General features: G+C 35.6%; 2 protein-coding genes across 2 annotated transcripts; both read right to left on the reverse strand.

Moving 5' to 3' along the window:
• Positions 1-5867: 5867 nt before the first annotated feature.
• LOC143572874 (protein ENDOPLASMIC RETICULUM-ARRESTED PEN3-like) lies at positions 5868-7998 on the reverse strand. The gene is made up of 2 exons (XM_077057915.1): positions 7237-7998; positions 5868-6621 (listed from the first exon to the last, which is right to left on the reverse strand). Exons 1-2 carry the CDS (start codon positions 7978-7980, stop codon positions 5959-5961), a joined length of 1407 nt encoding a protein of 468 aa, XP_076914030.1. The 5' UTR covers positions 7981-7998; the 3' UTR covers positions 5868-5958.
• Positions 7999-11240: 3242 nt separating this feature from the next.
• On the reverse strand, positions 11241-18564 carry LOC143572875 (glycerol-3-phosphate 2-O-acyltransferase 6-like). Its single transcript, XM_077057916.1, has 2 exons — positions 17787-18564; positions 11241-12200 (listed from the first exon to the last, which is right to left on the reverse strand). Exons 1-2 carry the CDS (start codon positions 18498-18500, stop codon positions 11328-11330), a joined length of 1587 nt encoding a protein of 528 aa, XP_076914031.1. The 5' UTR covers positions 18501-18564; the 3' UTR covers positions 11241-11327.
• Between the last annotated feature and the right edge of the window lie 852 nt (positions 18565-19416).

Genomic DNA, 19416 nt, shown 5'->3' on the forward strand with positions numbered 1-19416 from the left:
TATAGGGTTACGTTTACAACTCGTTAATTTATGAGATTTTATAAATCACTCAATTATGTAATAAAATAACTACATTAGGGGGGGGGGGGGGGGATCACAACTTTGGGGACAAGTTAAAGAATTTATGATAGAAAAATTGTCCAGATACATTTTTTTAGGCTAATCTAGAATAAAAATTCGTTTGAGATTGATTTGGTGAATCATATCGAAGTTAATAAATTTTCAGCCTACAGCTTGGTCAATCGTGCGTCCTGATCGATAGTTCTTTGTCGTCATGGCACGCGGCATACCAAGAATCTTCTAGAAACTTCATCCCGTTGCGTAGCGCGGCATAAGGGGAAATCGTTAACTTTTGGAAATTACACTTTTGACCCCAGACTTCGATTAAAAGCAATTATAACACAAAATACACGAAATTGAGTTTGCGAAAGTTTCCAACAATATAAACAAACATAATTTGATATGATTAACGTAAACAAACATGAAATAACAATATCACATTAACAATAAATCAGAAAACTTTAAACGGGTCGTGTTTTCGAGTTTAGAAATTGACGAATGTCACATAGTTTTGTTTAATGCTCTCAGTTAGTTAGTCAGTATGGCCCATGTATGGGCACGACCCATGTACGAGTGTACCCCTTACTAGATGTATGTTAGGCAACACCTTTGTGGCATGTATCGGTAATTATAATTACATATAGTATGTATAGTGATGTTGGTAAGCTAAATTGTTATGCTTTATTCATGTATAGTCACGGTTATGTTATGTTTGTGCTTTAGCATGTCAGTGTTATTACATATTATTTTAGTAACTCTTAGCTAGTTAAATGTAGAACTCACTCAACATGTAGCTGACATTTTATATGAACTTCAGGTTAGCAAGTTAATGTGATGGAATAAGGAAGGCTGGTGCACATAGGGTTATCAATGTTGAAGACTGGCATCCATTACTTCACAGTTTTGGGAAACTAACGACCTTATTTATTTGATTAAGATTAACGCGAAACTAACAACACCGCTTAACAACTGACAATAATTTGTTTATTAGATAACAAATTAACGGGATAAAAATAATTCGAGATTAAGGAAATTGTAACACAAATATTTTTAGGTAATAAGATGTACTCCTTGGAGCAAGTTTGTTTAAAATGGGAAAGTAACGCGCGATCACATCTCATGGATTTCATAATTTTGGTTTAATAGATTTCGTAAGTTTGGTATAATGTCTTCGCAAGTCTTTGTATGACCACCGCCTAGTATAATAGATTTGCCTCATATATCACATCACATGGATTTCGTAGCCGTGGTTGTGATAACTCGTTGCCTCGTTCATTTACCATCACCATCATGAGCCACAACGAGCATATGGCATCTCCAATGCTTGGAGTGGTTTGAAATACAAACATCCTAAATCCTAATCACCCTCTCAAATTCTCTCTCCTCCCATTCTCCTCTTTCCTTCACTATCTCACACACAATCTAAAAATGTATTGAAATTCCAACTCTTTTCATTCTCTCCTCTCTCTCTCTCTCTCTATATATATATATATAGGGGTGAGTTAACGTACAATAATGACTTATCATACATTAGGTACACGACATTCCAGAGCGTTTGATTAAAAAAACGTGGTGGCAGTTTCGTAAATAACCCAACAGGAGTTCGCGATCAAAATTCGTCGATTACAAATCAACTCTGATCCAAATTCGGAACTTGTCGCTCAATCTAATATAATTTCTAAACTCTAATCACAGTTTAAAGTATGAAATCTCTAAAGTCAAAAACCAAAACTGAAATAGAACGTCCCTGAACATTAAAAATCTTCAAATTGATCAAAAATTGATGATTTAATCAATCGAATTGATATGTAAGTGGCTTTAGAATCATCAATCGATTATGAAAATACAAATTAACACACTTAATTGAGCTATGATTAGGGTTCATGTTTAAACGTTCTGCTCAAAGTTTAAACGTTCTGACCAAAATAAACACCAAAATTGATGATTTAATCAATCGAATTGATGTGTAAGAGGCTTTAGAATCATCAATTGATTATGGAATTGCAGAAATAACGCACTCAATCGAGCTCTGATTAGGGTTCAAAATATTATGTTTAAACGTTCTGAAACAAAATTGAAGAGCTTTAAACGTTCTGACCAAAAAAGAGCAACTTTAAACGTTCTAATACGTTCAATGAAGTTCTGGGTGTTCAAAAAACAATGAACATCTTTAAAAAGTTCTAATATGTTCTAAGAAGTTCAGGTTGTTAAAAAAAGTTTAGAAGTTCTGATAAAGTTTAGAAGTTCTAATAAGTTCTGGGTGTTAAAAAAAGTTTAGAAGTTCTGATAAAGTTTAGAAGTTCTAAGAAGTTCTAGGTGTTCAGAACTTCTAAAATTAACAAAAAAAATTAAACACCTATAAACATTAAATTGAACACTGAAATCATTTCATATAATCTCATACATCAAACAATCGTCAATCGACCGTTAATTTGATCATTGATTCGATCATATGAACAAAATATGGAACGTCTGCAACTGGGTTTCTACAAATGACGCTTAAAACTTTAAACGTTCAGTTAAAACCCATCACTTAAAACTCAAAATTGATCAATTGAAACTTCAAATTGATGATTAATTGGACCAATTTCAAAGTTTAATTGGTCAATTAGTTCAACAATTTCAATTTCAATTGGTCAATTTTATCAACAGGTCGTGACGGAGGAAGATGGTGTACGGTGGACGGAATCATTGGATGGTGGACGGTGGACAGGATCGTTGGATGGTGACGGATTGTTGAACGGACATGTTGAAGGTGGACGAAATCGATGGGAGCAACGATTTGATGAATATTACAATATTGTCACCGCGTGTTATTTGAAATCGACGGGGATGCGAGTCGCGTACGTAATGTACGATTAGGGATTATTGTATTGGATCCTTTATCTATCTATCTATATATATATATATATACACTCTCTTTCACCTAGCAGCCATCTAGGATTCAAACCATACAAAAACTCCCCATCAAAGATGCCCTTAATACTTTATGTAGATGATATCATCCTTAAATCATCCTTAATGCATCAGATCCAACTATGTTACACACCAACATCCTAACTCTTTCAAAAGAATTTGCCATGTTTGTTTCGAGATAAAATGAGAGCCTCTTTCAAGAGTAGGAGGAAAATAAAACTTTAATTTTTTTAAATATATTAATTTAAATGGGTTAATGGTTCAACCAATTTTTATGCTGCTTAACTTGAACCTGTTTCGAAAACAGTTCAATCCACCTGACCCATTTTTTAAAGGGGCCGTGTTAGTTAACCCAAAACTTTTTTACGTGTCGGGTCGGAAGTTTCCGCCCTAGTAGTACGTCACTTTTACACATCAGCACATTACCTATGCCGTTCAACACGTGTGTTTTTTCATGCACGCCCCACGAGATGCAAACTTTGATTTCATGAAATGTATCTTACGGTTTTTAAAGGGATGTAGGGAACAATCGATTACGGTTTACAACTTGTCGCATCTTCATCTCACACTGATTGTCTACTCGGATGCTGATTGGGGCAGGTGTCATGACTCCAGACGTTTTATGTTCGGTTATTGCATTGTTTAGGAGAAGATTTGATCTCGTGGTCCTCGAAACACCAATCATTGAGATATATATCATAACATCTCTTATTGATATGTTTTATAGCAAGTTTATCCTGGTAGGTTATGGGCAATATGAAGAAACGGACCACAACAAGAGTTAAATATGTCGTTGATATGGGCAATATCATAACATCTCTTAAGTGATTTTCTTTTAAAACCTTCTATGAGCATGCAAAATTTAACGATTTAGTTGAAATGTGAATCCTAAATTTGCAATTTTAAAATCGTAAATTTAGGATTGTGGCTTAACAAAATCTTGGGAACTTATCGTTGCGTTCTAACTTCTAAGTTCTAACTTTAATGGTGGTAGTGACTTAGCTCATATGCTAATTATTTTTTTATTTTTTTATTCTTTTTTTTTCATGCAGGGAAAGCTCCAATGCCATGATTATTGGATCAAGTCTTATATTGGGCCAAAACTATATTTTGTAAAACTGTATTGGGCCAAAAATATATTTTTGATTTACACAAGTAGTTATACACACCATTGGTCTCTACAGTAAATTAGTTAAAAGAGTAGAATGATCATTTTACACAATATTAAAAGATATTTTTTAAACAAAAGCTAGTCTTAACCCCCTAACCATATGACTAAACTGAAGCCACATATAACCCCAAATACTAGTTAGTAAAGTTAGGGTATTATATGTAATTATTATGAGAAGATGTGTATATTATGCAATTGGTGTTATAAACCACCAAACCAATACATCATGTTATTTACTAAACGCCGCGCCTGTTCTAAATTAGGGTTCCGGCGGATATAAATACGACCACAGGATTTGTAATAATCTATAATCGAATGTCTAATTCAGTTTGTTTTTTAAACAATTTTGTTCACTTTGGTTTGAAACCAAACGTTGAGCACCGCTGGTGTAGCACAAAGTTTATCAAATATAACAATTCCTAAGAAAAATGACATGAACTAGACATTCTAAAAGTATTGCTGCAAAAGTATACAGATCAACTGCACAAAACAAAAGTGCTCTACAATTTGGATTTGTTTTTTACTACAGCACCTGTAACATAATTTTTGACCTGCAAACTAAAGACGGCTCTCGTTACTAGAATCTATGACTATGTGTAGTGGAGAGGGCGGGACGCCACTCCCTGCTACTCACCGTACTTTTTAATATTAGAACAATTTTTCAAGTGACGCCAAAGAAGAAAATGCCCCGGTGCCACTGTGCCAATGCTTTAACGGCTCAGGGGCAAAATGTGTGGGGCCACATTTAACCAATCACATAAAAAACGTGTTTTTGAGTGAAAAGTTAGTGAGTGCCCCAATACCAATGTGGCAGTGATGTAGCGGAACGTTTTTCACTTTTTAGTTAAATCACTACACATTGTCTAAAAAAACGTGCAAATTAGTAACATTTGCAAGACTAAGGGTGTGTTTGGGATTCCTTATTTTCCCCTCCTTATGCCTTATGAATGTTTAATAAGTCCTTTTTATGTTTATAAAGTGTTTGGGAACACATAAGGACTTTTACTTCTTATCAACAAGGCTAAAAAAGGGGTTTTCAATAAGTTGAGATTTGGTAACTTATCAACTTATAGGTTTGTAATTTCCATTCCACCCTTTCATTCCACCCATCTCTCTTTAACCATTACACCCTTACATCAATAAGCTAAACCAAACACTTTTTAAAAAAATAACTTATTAACTTATTGGCTTTTAAGTTAATCCAAACACTTTTTTGGAAACTCATTCTTAGAAAGTCATAAGTTCTTTTCAACTTATCACAAAAAGGCCTTTTCAACTTAGTGCATGTTTGGGATTGCTTCTTTAAAATGCTTTTTGCTTTTTGGAGAGGCAAAATGTCCAAGATGCCCCTCCAAAAGCACCTAAAAGCATCAATTTGGTGCTTTTGGAGGGGCATTTTGGACATTTTGCCTCTCCAAAAAGCAAAAAGCACTTTAAAGAAGCCCAAATGTAATTACCACTAGTGATACATTCATGTTCACAAAAGCTCATATTTTGTAACATATTGGATTCTAAAACTGCATGGCTTCAAGAATAGTAACATGAAGAAACCAAGTGCACATCATAATTATAAACACAGATATATAAAAGCTAATAATAGATTAATATCCCTACCTAAAGTTGAATTCTTTGCACCTTGATTGCTTCATGTGTACACAATATTATTCAGGCTTCATAACCAAAACAGCCCAATTGTAATTAGTTAATTACTAGTGTTACATTTATGTTCACAAAAGCTCATAGTTTCAAACATATTGGATTCTAACAATGCATTCATGAATGATTCAGGTTACTCTATTCATATTCAAGTGTCACAGAACTAAAACCGCACCTGAGAAAACAGAGCTTTGCCATACCTCGAGCCCTTCGACTTCTTCCCTGCTCACGAAGAGACATTCACCACCGCCTTCAATTTTACTTATTATTCCTCTTTCCGAATCCTGCAATTTATCCATGTAGTTTCTCCTAAATGATTCTTCACCAATTTCGGTACTGTTTTCGCCATTTCGTGAAACTCGAGACCATACTTCCAGTCCACCATCTCTACCAACAAACACTTGCTTCTTGTAACAATGAATCACACTGTTACTAACACCTGAACCAGCAGTATTACTCAAGCTAGGATTTGTTTCTCGCAAATACACCCACGGATCATCTCTTAATTTACGCAAATCCGCCATCGCCAGGTCACCAGACTTTGAACATATCTTACACATAGTCAGTTCATTCACATCAATACTAACATCTGCGAACGAGTCTCCGAACCTACTGCTTCGTCCAGAACCTGGCTCATTCGTCTCCCAAACCACACGTGCGGATCTCGGATCCCATAGACGGATGTAACCGGAGAAACCAAAGGCTCCGGATGTCACCGCGGTGGCCGCGAGAAGTCCGAGATCCGTCACGTAGGTTAGGCTTCCAGGAACGATTGATTTCGAAGAGTTTCCGGATTGTCTACCGATTTCCGACGTCACCTGGTAGGGATGAGCATAAAACCGAATTAACCAAACCGAAACCAAATTAACTGAAAAAACTGAACCGAAGGTTAATTTTTGGATTTTTTAAGTAACCAATATTTCAGTTGAGTTTTGGTTACCATTTTTTTATAACAGAGCCAAACCGATTAAGCGATACTTAATGCGTAACAATTATCTTCTTCTAATTATATCATGTTCCAATACTTGAAAATGATATTTATCTAACTTTCTTTGACCGTTACATTCTTGATCTTGGTTATTTCATTCCAATTATTAACATATATTAATTCATTTCGAATAACAGTGACTTTAAATTGCCTTTACTCACTCATACGGTCATACCGTGGCTTTGCCCCTTAGCTATTCACTTGTTAAAACTTAATGTGTATAACCTAAGTGTTTATAACGTTCATGTTTTTTATTTTAGTAAAATTCTTAACAAACGTTATTAAAAGTTCAGGTTTAACGATTAATAAACCCGAACCGAACTAAATTAACCGCTAATATCTAAATCAACCGAAACCGAACGGTTATTGTTTTTTAATAACCGAAGTGTTTGGTTATGGTTTCGGTTATTGCCATTAACCGAACCAAACCAAACTGTGCACACACCTGGAGCGTTGACTTGTCGATGGCGAGCACGCAGTTCTCCTTATGGTACGAATCAAAAGCGGCAAAAATCGACTCAGGCGAGTCAGCAATTGCGGTCACCGGAGCTTTGTAGATTCTGGGATCGGTCGGATCAATCCACTCAACCGACCCAACACGACCACCGTTAGCAACGTTATAAAAATGAACACCCGAAGCAACATCAGAGGCAACAGCCGCCATCGCAGATCGCGTAACCCGTCTAATTGATGTAATCGAGTCAAGGTGCGTCCGTACAGTCCCAGCATGAGTCAAGTTCCAATCGTACACGGAGACCTGACCACCGTGAGCCATCCACACCGACCCATCGTCGATTGTCGTAAACGCGGTCACTATCCCGTCGGAAGCCGGTCGGATGGTGGATACGAGTGAGGCGTCAATGCCGGAAAGTGGGTTTGGAAGCATGGCGGATTTGAGGTGGGTTTCGATGCCGTAGTAGGAAGCTTCATCGGAGAGTTCTTGGTCGGTGAAGCGGCGGGAGGTGGACGGGAGGCGGTTGGTGCGGAGGAGAGAGAGTAAGACGGAGAATATCTCTGGGTCTCGGTCGATGAAGACTGGGTTGGATGATGAAGATCGGTTGGATAAGGCGGCCAGGAGTGAGTCTGGGCCGCCGGATTGGAGGGTGGACACGGTGGTTTCGAAGAGCTTGCCGCCGACGTTCAGCTTGATCCGGTCACTGAGGGTAATATTGGAAATTGCGTCTTCCATTTAGATATTGGAGTGAAGACTTTTCGGGGGTGTATTAATAAGTCAATGTTCTTTGGATATGAATAAGTCAATGTTCTTTTTAAAATGGATTTAGAGTAACTGGTTGATGGGATATTTTAAAAGGCTTAACACTCTGTGCAAGTCATTTTACTTTATCTTGAAACCTAGAATTGTGTTATAGTGGTGTTCTTCCTTGTTTGAATCGAACCTAGACTTCAAGAGGTTTTTGTATAATTTTTGACACGTGTGTGGTTTGAACTAGGTACATTCGTTTGCCTGACTGTCGTAGATTTGATGATATACATTGATGAGAAGTCTTCAATAAATGTATACATTTTTTTAACCGTTTTGGTGATTTGTTATCAACTCATGCACTTATAAGCTAATGAATGTAATGAAATCATTTAAGTTATGAAAAAAGGAAGTAATATACACTTCTGAAATACAAGAAAATGAAATAGCTAGAGTGTAGGTGTCACAACTAGGTAAAATATCTATGGTTGATACTTGCGTTGAGAAATATTAGTAAATTTGTAAAAACGGAATCAGTTCATCTCTAGAACTAGCAATAGCATAGTAATGTATTTTAAGTTTTAAAAATACTAATTATATAACCATTGGAGTTGCTACCATCCCTCTTATCAACCAAGCAAGTAAAAAAAGCATTCTCAAAACATACATAGAAGTCCCATGATCGATACTTAAACCAGTTGTTAATGTTTTGATCTCATGTTGTACTAGAAACTGAGCAAAACATAAATAATTCAATTCAATAACAAACATATATAGATATGGGAGTTAGGTATTATCGTTTTATTATACGTGTGGGCTGGAAGTGTCTGGGCTCATTCGTGGGCTGTTTGGATAGATTCTGTAGACTACTTGCATATAAAGAAGATAAAGAGAAGGGTCGAGGGTTGTCCCCACAGTTTGTCTCTGGGCCGTTATTCTTTATGCTCAAGATTCGACTGTTGTCAACTTGTCATACACGGTATCCCTGAATGTTCTTTATCTTACTCGTCGTCTTCATCTTCTTTAATTTTAGTAAGGGGTTTTATTCTCTAAATAAAGTAGTTCGTGATTAATTGATAGAAGTCTTTGATTTGGGATAATAGAATAGTTGCTACATCTAAGAATTAAGAGTGGAACATTGCAACCTAATGTGATGATAGGTTATGTTTCATCATCATCATTATTGATCATATATAATGTGGTGATCAAAAGTTTTTGTTGCCACTGAAAAAATTCTAGTGATTTCGTTTTATGCATGCATTTCTTGGTATCACACCTGTTATGATTTTTCTTTTCTTCTTTTTCGCTTGGAGATGTCTTTTTTTTTCCCTCATACTCATGATCACATATTTTTGAGTTAATAAAAATAACAAGATCTAATAATTGCATATTTGGAAGGGTTTGTCATGCTGATTTAAGATGGATTGCGAAATGAGCTTTGGGAGATTGTAAGTTTGTAACTTCAATCTATGTCGTATGGGGCCTACTTTCAGACCAACTATTATATTTATATAACACCAAGTGTAGTGGAGGATGGATAGTTAACAAAAAAAAATATTGACACGTCACTTTCACGTATGTAGGCGGAGGACTACTAACTTACTAAGCTCTCAAATGGGTGTAATGATTTAACTAAAAAAAAGGAGTTATTTTTCAATTGTTTTTTAATAAAAATGTGTGTGACGAAGTGTGGTATTTTGATTGGTTGGACTTATATCACACTCCCACCATTTGAAGCCCTTGCTTTGTTACTGCACAGGCATTGGGAGGGGCATTTACGCATATGGTGTTTGGCACCTAAGAATGATGATGTGGTAGTGGTTTAACGCTCACTACATGGTCTTAAAGACTTCTTACAAACATATCATTGTGGGTATTCTTCTAAACACAACCCTAAAAATACCCCAGGGGCATGGCTAGTGTTCTTAAACAATGAACATTTTTTTGTCAATTCAATCGGGTCTTGCCCACCCCTCAATCCTATATAGATACACCCTTACTTGCTTCTAACAAAGTTTTATATGTATATATTAGAGGGAGCACGTTATCCTAAAACATACTGAATAGACATAGTTGATCAAAACTAGCTCGGGTATGATAATGACACTTAACTCCAAGTTTAAAACAATGAGAAATTAATAAAAAATATATACAATATGACGGTTTTACCCATGACTTAACTAACAAAATAGACAACGTTAAACAAAGTACTAACATGACATGTTTTTTAACATGAAGTATCCAGCTGCAATGAATTCAAAAACGAACTAAAGTTGCATAATTGAACAAATCACATGTATGAAAATGTCAATTAACTCTTTCGGTTATTTGAGTTAGATAGTTATTGGATATTGATAGGTTTGAGGAGAAGAAAACAATGTGGGTTTTGTTAGATTTCGCAATCTTAAATTCACTAGGGATAGATGAAAGTGACAAAAACGTGTTCCTTGGCCATTAATATATTTGTTAGCGGCAGTCATGGCCTCTCGCTACGCTAGAATCGATATATGATACCATGTCTGACGATCCCAATACTTTCATACTTAGAAATCTCATGTTTCTCATCCTGATCTACAGGTATTAAATACTTTATATAATGTAGTAAAATATGTTTTCGGCAATCTATCGGTGAAGTTCGTCGGTGAATATTCTGTCGTTGCTACTGTCTTAGTAACAACCATTAGTATTTGTCGGTGGTCCGTCGCTAAAATAATCACCGGTGATGTCTCAGCAACCATTAATATTAATCACGCTAATCATAAAATGCAATAAGTTTCTAACTAATGATTAACCTTTTTATATATTTATAATAAACCATGTACATCTTGAATTCTTTTTTTTTAACGGTGACTTTCACAGTTAAGTTATTTCACTGCCCAAATACGTCGTGCCCCGCCACTCCACTCAGGCCAACTATGTTGACATGATCGGGATCCACGTTGGCATCCGAGTTTGGCTTGGCGTTCCCGGTAAAACCCAGTTGGCTCACCCCGCCCGAAGGCACGACAGGTTTTAATGCTCTGGTAAAATCCGGTCGGAATCAAGATTCAAACCTGGGACATCCAGATCATCCATCATGTTCCTGGCCATTGGAGCAAGCCCCTCTGGTTACGAATTTAATTTAATTTTTAAGCCCCTCTGGTTCAAGAATTCAAGATGATGATGTACATCTTGAATTCTTGAATGATATACTAATAATAATTTAATTACGAATATAAACAAACAATTCTGTTTTAGTAATTAATCTCTTAAATTAAAGCTTATTTATATAAAAATAATAATAACCACAACAAACAATACTGTTTCAAATTCTTGAATCAAATCGCATGGTTCATCTATTGAGATTTGCCCTTCTTGCTCTCAACACGACCATCGGTTCCAGCCATCATCGCATACTTGTCCTTTCTAGTCAAATTAGTGCACTCAAATCCGAGTGTATCCCCTATCACTCTTTGAATATAATTTGCCACCTCAAATGCAGATTTCCCACCTTTGCAAGTAAGTTCCGTAGGTAATTGATTCAAGAAAGTTATCTCATACGTTGGCCTAGGGTTCATGAACACAAAATATGGGTCCAAGAACTTGTACCCACGAGCTGTTGTCCCAAAGAACACACTTTGTTTTGTATTAATAGCAACTGGCACTATCCTATCAGTGAGTTCCGCAAAAAGAGCGCTAAATCTAAGCAAGAACGATTCTCTACATGTAGTTCCCTCGGGGCAAATGACCAAATCGCCCTCTTCTAGCAATTGTTTAATATGCGCGGCATCTTTATCTCTCTCCCTTGCCAATGCCACAGCTTTAATAGGGGAAATTAATTCAGAAAATTTACTAATACTATATGTGACACAACTTATCTTTCTTCCTAGGGCGACAGCAGTGACCACCGGGTCTATAACAGCACGATGGTTGCATACAAAGAGTACCCCACTTTGTCCTTGTTTAGGAGCGGGTGGTGGCGTGCCTTTAACAACAAGTTTGATTCCTAGGATCTTGTAGTTGTAGTAAACAATCCTTTCTGGTAAAGGTATATTGAGGTAAACTCTAAGTATTGACAAGAATATGCCTATGGGCATCCATAGGAAGGTAAGTAGAGCCGTCAATGGTGTAGGCCTTTGCACTAGACGCCCTTCGTGGAAGATTATTGGGCGTAGAAGCTTGTTCCTTGGTAAGGGCTCACATCTTGTTCTTGGCACGACATAAGCTTCCTGCAATATATCGATCCTAGTTAGTAAGTACAACAATCGTATTATTCATATGTCTTTGGAATTAAAGTAAACATGAATGTTTTGAAGAACCAAAGAATGTACATAAACCCATCAAACTAATTTGTTTATATGTAAGCGAATTAACTTACACATATATAACACATACTTACAGATGTATAGGCTCTCTATACAAACACAAAAAGTTCGTATATACTTTCAAATTTTGTGATATAAGCATTGTATGTCAAAAAATTAATTAATTATTTTGTTTCCTAATAAAAGCCTCACTAGTGTCAAGCCTGAAAGAATGCTAGACGTTTAGGCGCCCTATCTAGAACTCTCTCACTTGTATGTACAGAAATACATGCATTTATGTGCGCATATATCTTATTGGGAACGCGCCAACCCCTGAGGTCCGAGTCTACGTGGAGGCCGGGACGGATGAGGCGACGGGCGGACGGGACTTGCATTTTGAGACGAAGATTTGTAAATTTTAGCGTTCTTAACACATAATTATGGTCTCAATTATCTTATTTAAGGCATAAACTATAAAAATGAGAGCACAGTTTTCAATGTTGAACAATTTCATATGGTGCCTAGGCCCTCTGTACTAAAGTCTTGCATCCCCTATTGATATATAAAAAATGACAATTTATAAAAACAAAACTTGTGTTGTATTCATTTTTCTGTTTCTTTTGATGTTAATTTTTTCCCTGTAATGTTTTATGTTGTAATTTGAGAAAATGAAAAAGATAAGAGTTTCGTTTTTATGACCAATATGCCTTCTGATCCTAATTTTGAACATGTTCTCTCTATAGTCTAGTTTTACCTATATAGACTAAACAAATTTTTTATTTAATATAAATATATATCATAAGTTTACTTTCATCTTATATAAGATCCATGCTGTTAAACATTACTGAGTGACTTGAAGATGACGATCACCCACTCCTTATGTGGACCACTTGAAAAAATTTTAATTAAACATAAAACATGACTGCATTTATGAGCATCAAGGTCTACTTCATCGTGTGTATAATATTGAGGGGTTGTTTCTGGCCACCGATTCTTTAGGTCCTATATTTCCCTTTTTAACCCTTTATTTTGGTTATTATCAACTATATGGATCTTAGAGCATCCAACCATTCACAATGGGCTTCATATTCTTAGGTTTGAATCTACGTGGCATTTATTGGACAAACCCTATCACAAACTTCACCATTGTATAACAAGTTGACAGAATTACAAATTTTGTCTTTTAAAAAAGCCAAATTACGGTTCGTGTCATTTTTTTAGTTTCTTTGCAGACGGTGTACTTTAAACATTTTTTTCATACACATTATGTCATTTACGCTAATTGGGTTAGAAAAACTCAGTTAAGTATGACATGTGCCAAACATGTGATGGGCATAATTGTAATTCTAATGTATCTTTAAATTAAATAAAAAATAAAAGAAGATATATATAATATAATTAACTTAAAAAAAAACATTTTCAGTTTCTTTCTGTCTGCACCTTCACCCTCACCCCTCACTTTCTTCTTTTTAGTTCTAAACCGCCACCACCACACCATTACCATCGCACCACCGACGCAGCACCACACCACCACAAAAAAACCCCTTTAATTACTAACCCGAGGATGGTTGGAGGAGCTCTGTGGCGAGGATGGTGGTGACAGCTGTGGGTTACGGTAGTGGCGGTGTATTTGGGTGGATTTAATGTGGTGGGTGGCTGGAGGGGGTTATGATGCGGCGACTAGGGTTACGAATTTGGGTGGGCGATGGTTACGGCCAGTTACGCTAGGGTTTTGATGGAAGTCTTAAATTGTAGGGTTACGGAGGTGGTGGTTCAGGTGGCCGGAATTTCGGAGGTGGTGGTTCAGGTGGCTGGAATTTCGGAGGTGGTGGTTCAGGTGGCCGGAATTTCGGAGGTGATGGTTTAGGTGGCCAAAAAGGAGGAGGTGGTTCAGGTGGCCAGAATTTCGGAGGTGATGGTTTAGGTGGCCGGAAACGGAGGTGGTGGTTCAGGTGGCCGGAAATCGGAGGTATGGGAGTGGTGATAAACTTTTTGCAGGTGTAGACGAAAAGACCAATATGCCCTCACATAGTCACATGCGCCTCACGTGATGGTATTTAACTGAGTTTTTCTAACACAGTTAGCGTAAAGGACATAACGTGCAGGAAAAAAATGTTTAAAATACACCACCTGCAAATAAACTAAAAAAAGGACACGAACCGTAATTTGGCTTTTTTTAAAGGACAAAATTTGTAATCCTGTCTAACAAGTTTGCAAAGTTTTAGTCCTTGGCTACAAACTTGTAAAATAAACAACCAAAGTGGGTCCCAATGTCCCATCCCTCTCTCACACACATATATATACATTATATACATATATTGTTTTAATATTTTTTAATGAGTTTGTAGAGATTTGTTGTTGTAGAAAAAGTAAGGTTTTTGAGAAAAGTTTAAAATTTGATGTGACGATGATGTGTCGGTTTGTATGAGTTTGTTGTTGTAAACGCTCTTATAAAAAATAAAAAAAGTAAGACGATCAGGGATGGGATGTAGAATAGAAGGTCAAGAGTTTAATTTCTGTATAATACAACATTTAGTCGTTTAATAAGAAAACTAGCTATATATAATATTTATTTATAATCACACATATAACTTAGAAATATATTTTAACTTTGTAAAAGATGGTCAAGCTTCCCTGCAATTCAATGTCATTTATGCTCTCTTTCGTCTTCGATATTTACGTTAGAGTAAATTATGATTGGGTGTGAGACGTTCTTTGGGACATCTTAAGGCGAGCTGGGATATCAGCTAAAAAGGAAGCCCCCGTAAACTTCCTTACACACCCCACGGAAGGGAGATCCACTCTACGACAGGCAGATTTGCTCGTCTTTGTTTGGGCCGGGGGAAAACACGCTTGTGTTGACCTCACAGGGGTATCTCCCTTAGCTGGTTTGAGGGATAATGGGTTTGTAGCTGGGAAAGCAATGAAAAGGGTTGAAACGAAGAAGGTGGAGAAATATGCTAAAGCCTGCGAAAAGAACCAACATGTTTTTGTCCCTCTGGCTTTTGATACCTTTGGCTCCTTGGCACCGGAAGCTATCTGTTTCCTAACCAGGGTCCAACGGGTTGTGCATAGCAATGTGTTGACTCCAAAGGGGCAGGAGTATGTCTTTAGCAGGTTAGGGTTTGCAATTCAGAAAAGGGTGGCGGCGCAGCTTGCTGCCCGCCTACCTGCTATGTTGATGTAATATCTATGTTTCCATATAATGAAAGAAAATAACTTATTAATAGTTAATACAACGAATTGTCAAATGTTGCGAGTTTAAAAGGATTATCAGATAATAAGGGATCATTCTAGGGCTGGAAATTGGGTATCTGTTAAAGACACGATAAGACCTGTTAATTAAAAAAGTGCGGTATGTGAATTTTTTATTTTCTTAAATAATTGAAATTAGTATGTTAGAGTCACTCATTATCCCTTATTGGTACACAAAACTTAAAGCTGTATTATAGTCATGACATATAAAGTAGCTAAACGAGTCGTATTCAAGTTTGATATTTGTGTCATGCGCGTCGCCTCTTACCTGTTAAACCTGTTAAGACACGAATTGCCAGCCCTAGATCATTCTTAAACAATATGGGCCACGGTTAAAGAATGCGTTTATGGTTTTGTACCTCCATGCACCTAGCTATTATGCAGCCTTTACATTGTATATGCAATACAGTCATACAAATAAATGGATAAATAAACGATTTTCCATTACTTGACGTAAAAAATAGTTATGGTTTTAAATAAAAGATAATATTTTAAATATTAATTATATACCTGACCAAAAATGAAATTCTATAGGAAGCAATAAATGATTTGCAGTTGTCAGAAAACAAACTGAAATGTGGTGTTTTTATGGTGGTCCCAAACTTAAATAAGATGCCTGCCATGAAATTATTTTATAAATAATGTATATGCTATTTAAAACTGAAATTCACATATTAAATTTACGATTGATATCTTAGTATTTATTAGCATAAACTAAAATGAAGGCTCTACGTTTACGTATATATGCTTAAATTCAATGACTTTTGTGACGAGCAATACTTTTTCTAAACCCGGTGGTCAAATTTTATATTTTCAAGTATAAACACCCTTATTTCCTATTGTTAGGTGGTAATGTGGAAGCCACAACAAATACGCAGAATATATATAAACGACACAATAAATTTAACGTGGTTTGGTCTCGATCTGATTTACATTCATAGGTAGCAACTAGGGTTATATTATTATTAGCACATAACCAACAATTAGAATTACATAGCTTTGTTTGTCAGAGAGAGAATAATTAAGGTTAGTAACATAGAGAACGAGAAACATAAATATGGGTCCTAGTTAAAACAATTAGAACCAGCCCTCTTTTGTGCTTCTACTCATTGACGTCCATATGTCCAAAACCGACCAAAACCTTAGCAAAACCTAACACTTATAACAAAAGTTTTCGGTGAACATCCCGTCGATTCAATGCTATATTAGTGGCAAATTGTATGAAGTTACATAGTTGATCATTATTTATAAAATGAGCATACTCTCGATATAAACATTTTATCCTATCTTAGATTATTGATTTAATGTAAAAGTTAGATATGAAAAAGCATTCATAACTTGTCGTCTGAGATGTCACTATAGTATATTTATATAATTATATCTATATTAATATTTACATATTTAATTAGGAGGAATATCATTATATAACTCTTAAATTATTTACGAAATTTAAAGTATCTACATCTACATAACTAATATATAAAGTTTTGCTTACATAACTAATATATAAAGTTCTGCTTACTTAAAGTAAATGCAACATATCAATCACGATTAAAAATATAGGTGACGATCAAGTTATGTAACTTATCCCGCAATTAACGAAGATGGTAGATTTAGGAGTTAATATATTGCGACGTGGCATACACTTGTTGGATGCTTGTTATATATTTCTAAACCTATTTCTAGACTTATAATAAATTCGATATGCATTAAACCCATAATGGGAAAAAAGGGTTTTTCTAAGTCATCCCATTTATATTTCATACCAATTATGTTCAATTCATTTTTCAAAGCAAAATTCTACACCTTATATACAATAAAGAAAAATTTATAGAATTTTGATGGTTGTGGCTCGCTGAACCCTCTTGATTACATTTGTGTCATTAATTATTGTTAATCTTTTCATTTACTTTCGTGTTACGTTGTCAATTTTGTTTAGCTTCTAATTTCGCATCATTTTACAATTTCTTCGCTAACTTTTATATTAATATTACATCTAAAGGAAGAAAGTTAGGTGATCCCTTTAGGTGTGTTAGATAGTTCTTTAAATGTGGTTGTTACCATTGTTTATACGAGTTACATGTGTGATTTGTAGACGGTGGCTCACGTTGTTAATAGTGGTAGGTGGTTGTTACAATGTTACCTAGCTATGTTCAATATTATGGTTGATGGCCTTTGCGTTATCCATACGTCCTGATTTATTTATTTATCTAATAATAATAATAGTTAGAACATGACAAAATAATAATAATATACCTTGCAAATGGACATGAAATCTTTGTCAGTCTCACCATCTCCAAGAGCCAAATCAGGCAGATTCGAACCATTAAATTCTTGCAAAACGGCTGTTTTTTTTAGTTGACCAAAAAGAACACCAGGGTCCTTAACCAACCCGGTGGCTCGACCAGATTTTGAGACCTCGAGTTCGGTCCCCAACACCTTATCAGCCCCTAAATAATTCTTCACAAAGGGTTCAACCATAACCCTTGGGCTCGATGTCACCACATACCTTTTCCCAAACGAGTTGAACACCCTCCATGACTCGGGCCGAACATCGCCCGCATAGAATCGTGGTAAACCCGAGCTTGAAACAAGCTCAATATCCCGGATTCTTAGCCCAACAAATGACATGAAAATATAAACACGAGTGGCGGTTGGTTCGGAAAATAGGGAGATGGTGTAGACGAATGGGAAGGCGAGTAATAGAAAGAAGGCTCGGAAAATGCTTCCGGCTTCTAGTGCTATGAGGAAATAGTATGGGAACGGGTTGGGGGAAACGAGTAGGGTACCGTTGAGACTCGAGGCAACGGTTTGGTTGGATCTTGATTGTGTAGGGCATTTTGAGATCGGTTCGAAATAGAGATGACGAGACATTGTGGGATTATGGCTATAAAGTTGTTTGGTATGAGTTATGAAGATGAAATGTAGACGACTAGACGGGTTTAAAAAGAAGTTGGAAGATGGACGCATTGAGTACTTCAACTCCTTTTCTATTTCTATTTCTGTTTCTATTTTTGTTTTTGTGGAGTTTTATTATTATTATTATTATTATTATTATTATTATTATTATTATTATTATTATTATTATTATATCATGCAAAAGTTAAACGTGCATGTGAGAGGAAGAAAACTAGATCATTTATAAACAAGTTAACATAAGATTTACGTTTAATACGTAATCAATTTTGAGTATATAGTTATTAGCTGTATAAACATTTTTATAAGTATACTGTTTATATATTGTCTAGTTAACTTAGAAAATAATTTTTAACTTTAAGACTACTTCCATTGGTGGTGGGCCTAAAATTAAAAAAGAAATTGAAAAAAGAAAATAATGAAATCTAGATTGGCAATCTAGGTTGGTGGAGCAAACCTAGATTGCAATCCAAACTAACACCCGATAACTTAATTATTTAATTAACTTTTAATATTTTAACTAAAAACAATAATTAAATACACGATATTTCTTAAAAAAAATTATGAACATTCCGATATAAATTTTATCAAAAATGGATTTCGTTAAAAAAATATTTTTTTTTAAGTTGGGATGGGTTGTGAATGTGTATAAAAGATTGGGATGAGTTAAATTATGTAAATTGGAGAGAGAGAAATTAATTTTATAATGTAAGATTGAGATTGTGAGATTGCCAATGGGAGTAGTCTAAGTGCAGCTAGTTATGGCACAAGCAAAATTGTCATCTTTAAGTACATCATGTGTCATAATCCATTCAATTTGTACGATAACACTCATTTGTACGGTAATCACCCATGTATATATTAAGTTTAATGTATAAGAGAATTATTTAATTTTTTATATGTTATTTGAATTTCACTATATATGATAGATCAATTGTTTTGATCATATATCATTGAGGTAACTAGGTAA

This window comes from Bidens hawaiensis, unplaced genomic scaffold (genome assembly GCF_021521415.1).
Source record: "Bidens hawaiensis isolate Kalapana, Puna unplaced genomic scaffold, B.hawaiensis_p1.1 tig00026143_1, whole genome shotgun sequence".
NCBI lineage: Eukaryota > Viridiplantae > Streptophyta > Magnoliopsida > Asterales > Asteraceae > Bidens > Bidens hawaiensis.

Bases quoted from the DNA above. Each gene is read 5' to 3' on its own strand.
- LOC143572875 (XM_077057916.1), bottom strand. From the start codon at position 18,500: ATGCGTCCATCTTCCAACTTCTTTTTAAACCCGTCTAGTCGTCTACAT. The intron at 12,201-17,786 runs GTATATTATTAT...GATATATTGCAG, and splicing joins ATTTCATGTCCATTTGCAAG to GAAGCTTATGTCGTGCCAAG.
- LOC143572874 (XM_077057915.1), bottom strand. From the start codon at position 7,980: ATGGAAGACGCAATTTCCAATATTACCCTCAGTGACCGGATCAAGCTG. The intron at 6,622-7,236 runs GTGTGTGCACAG...CATCCCTACCAG, and splicing joins TCGACAAGTCAACGCTCCAG to GTGACGTCGGAAATCGGTAG.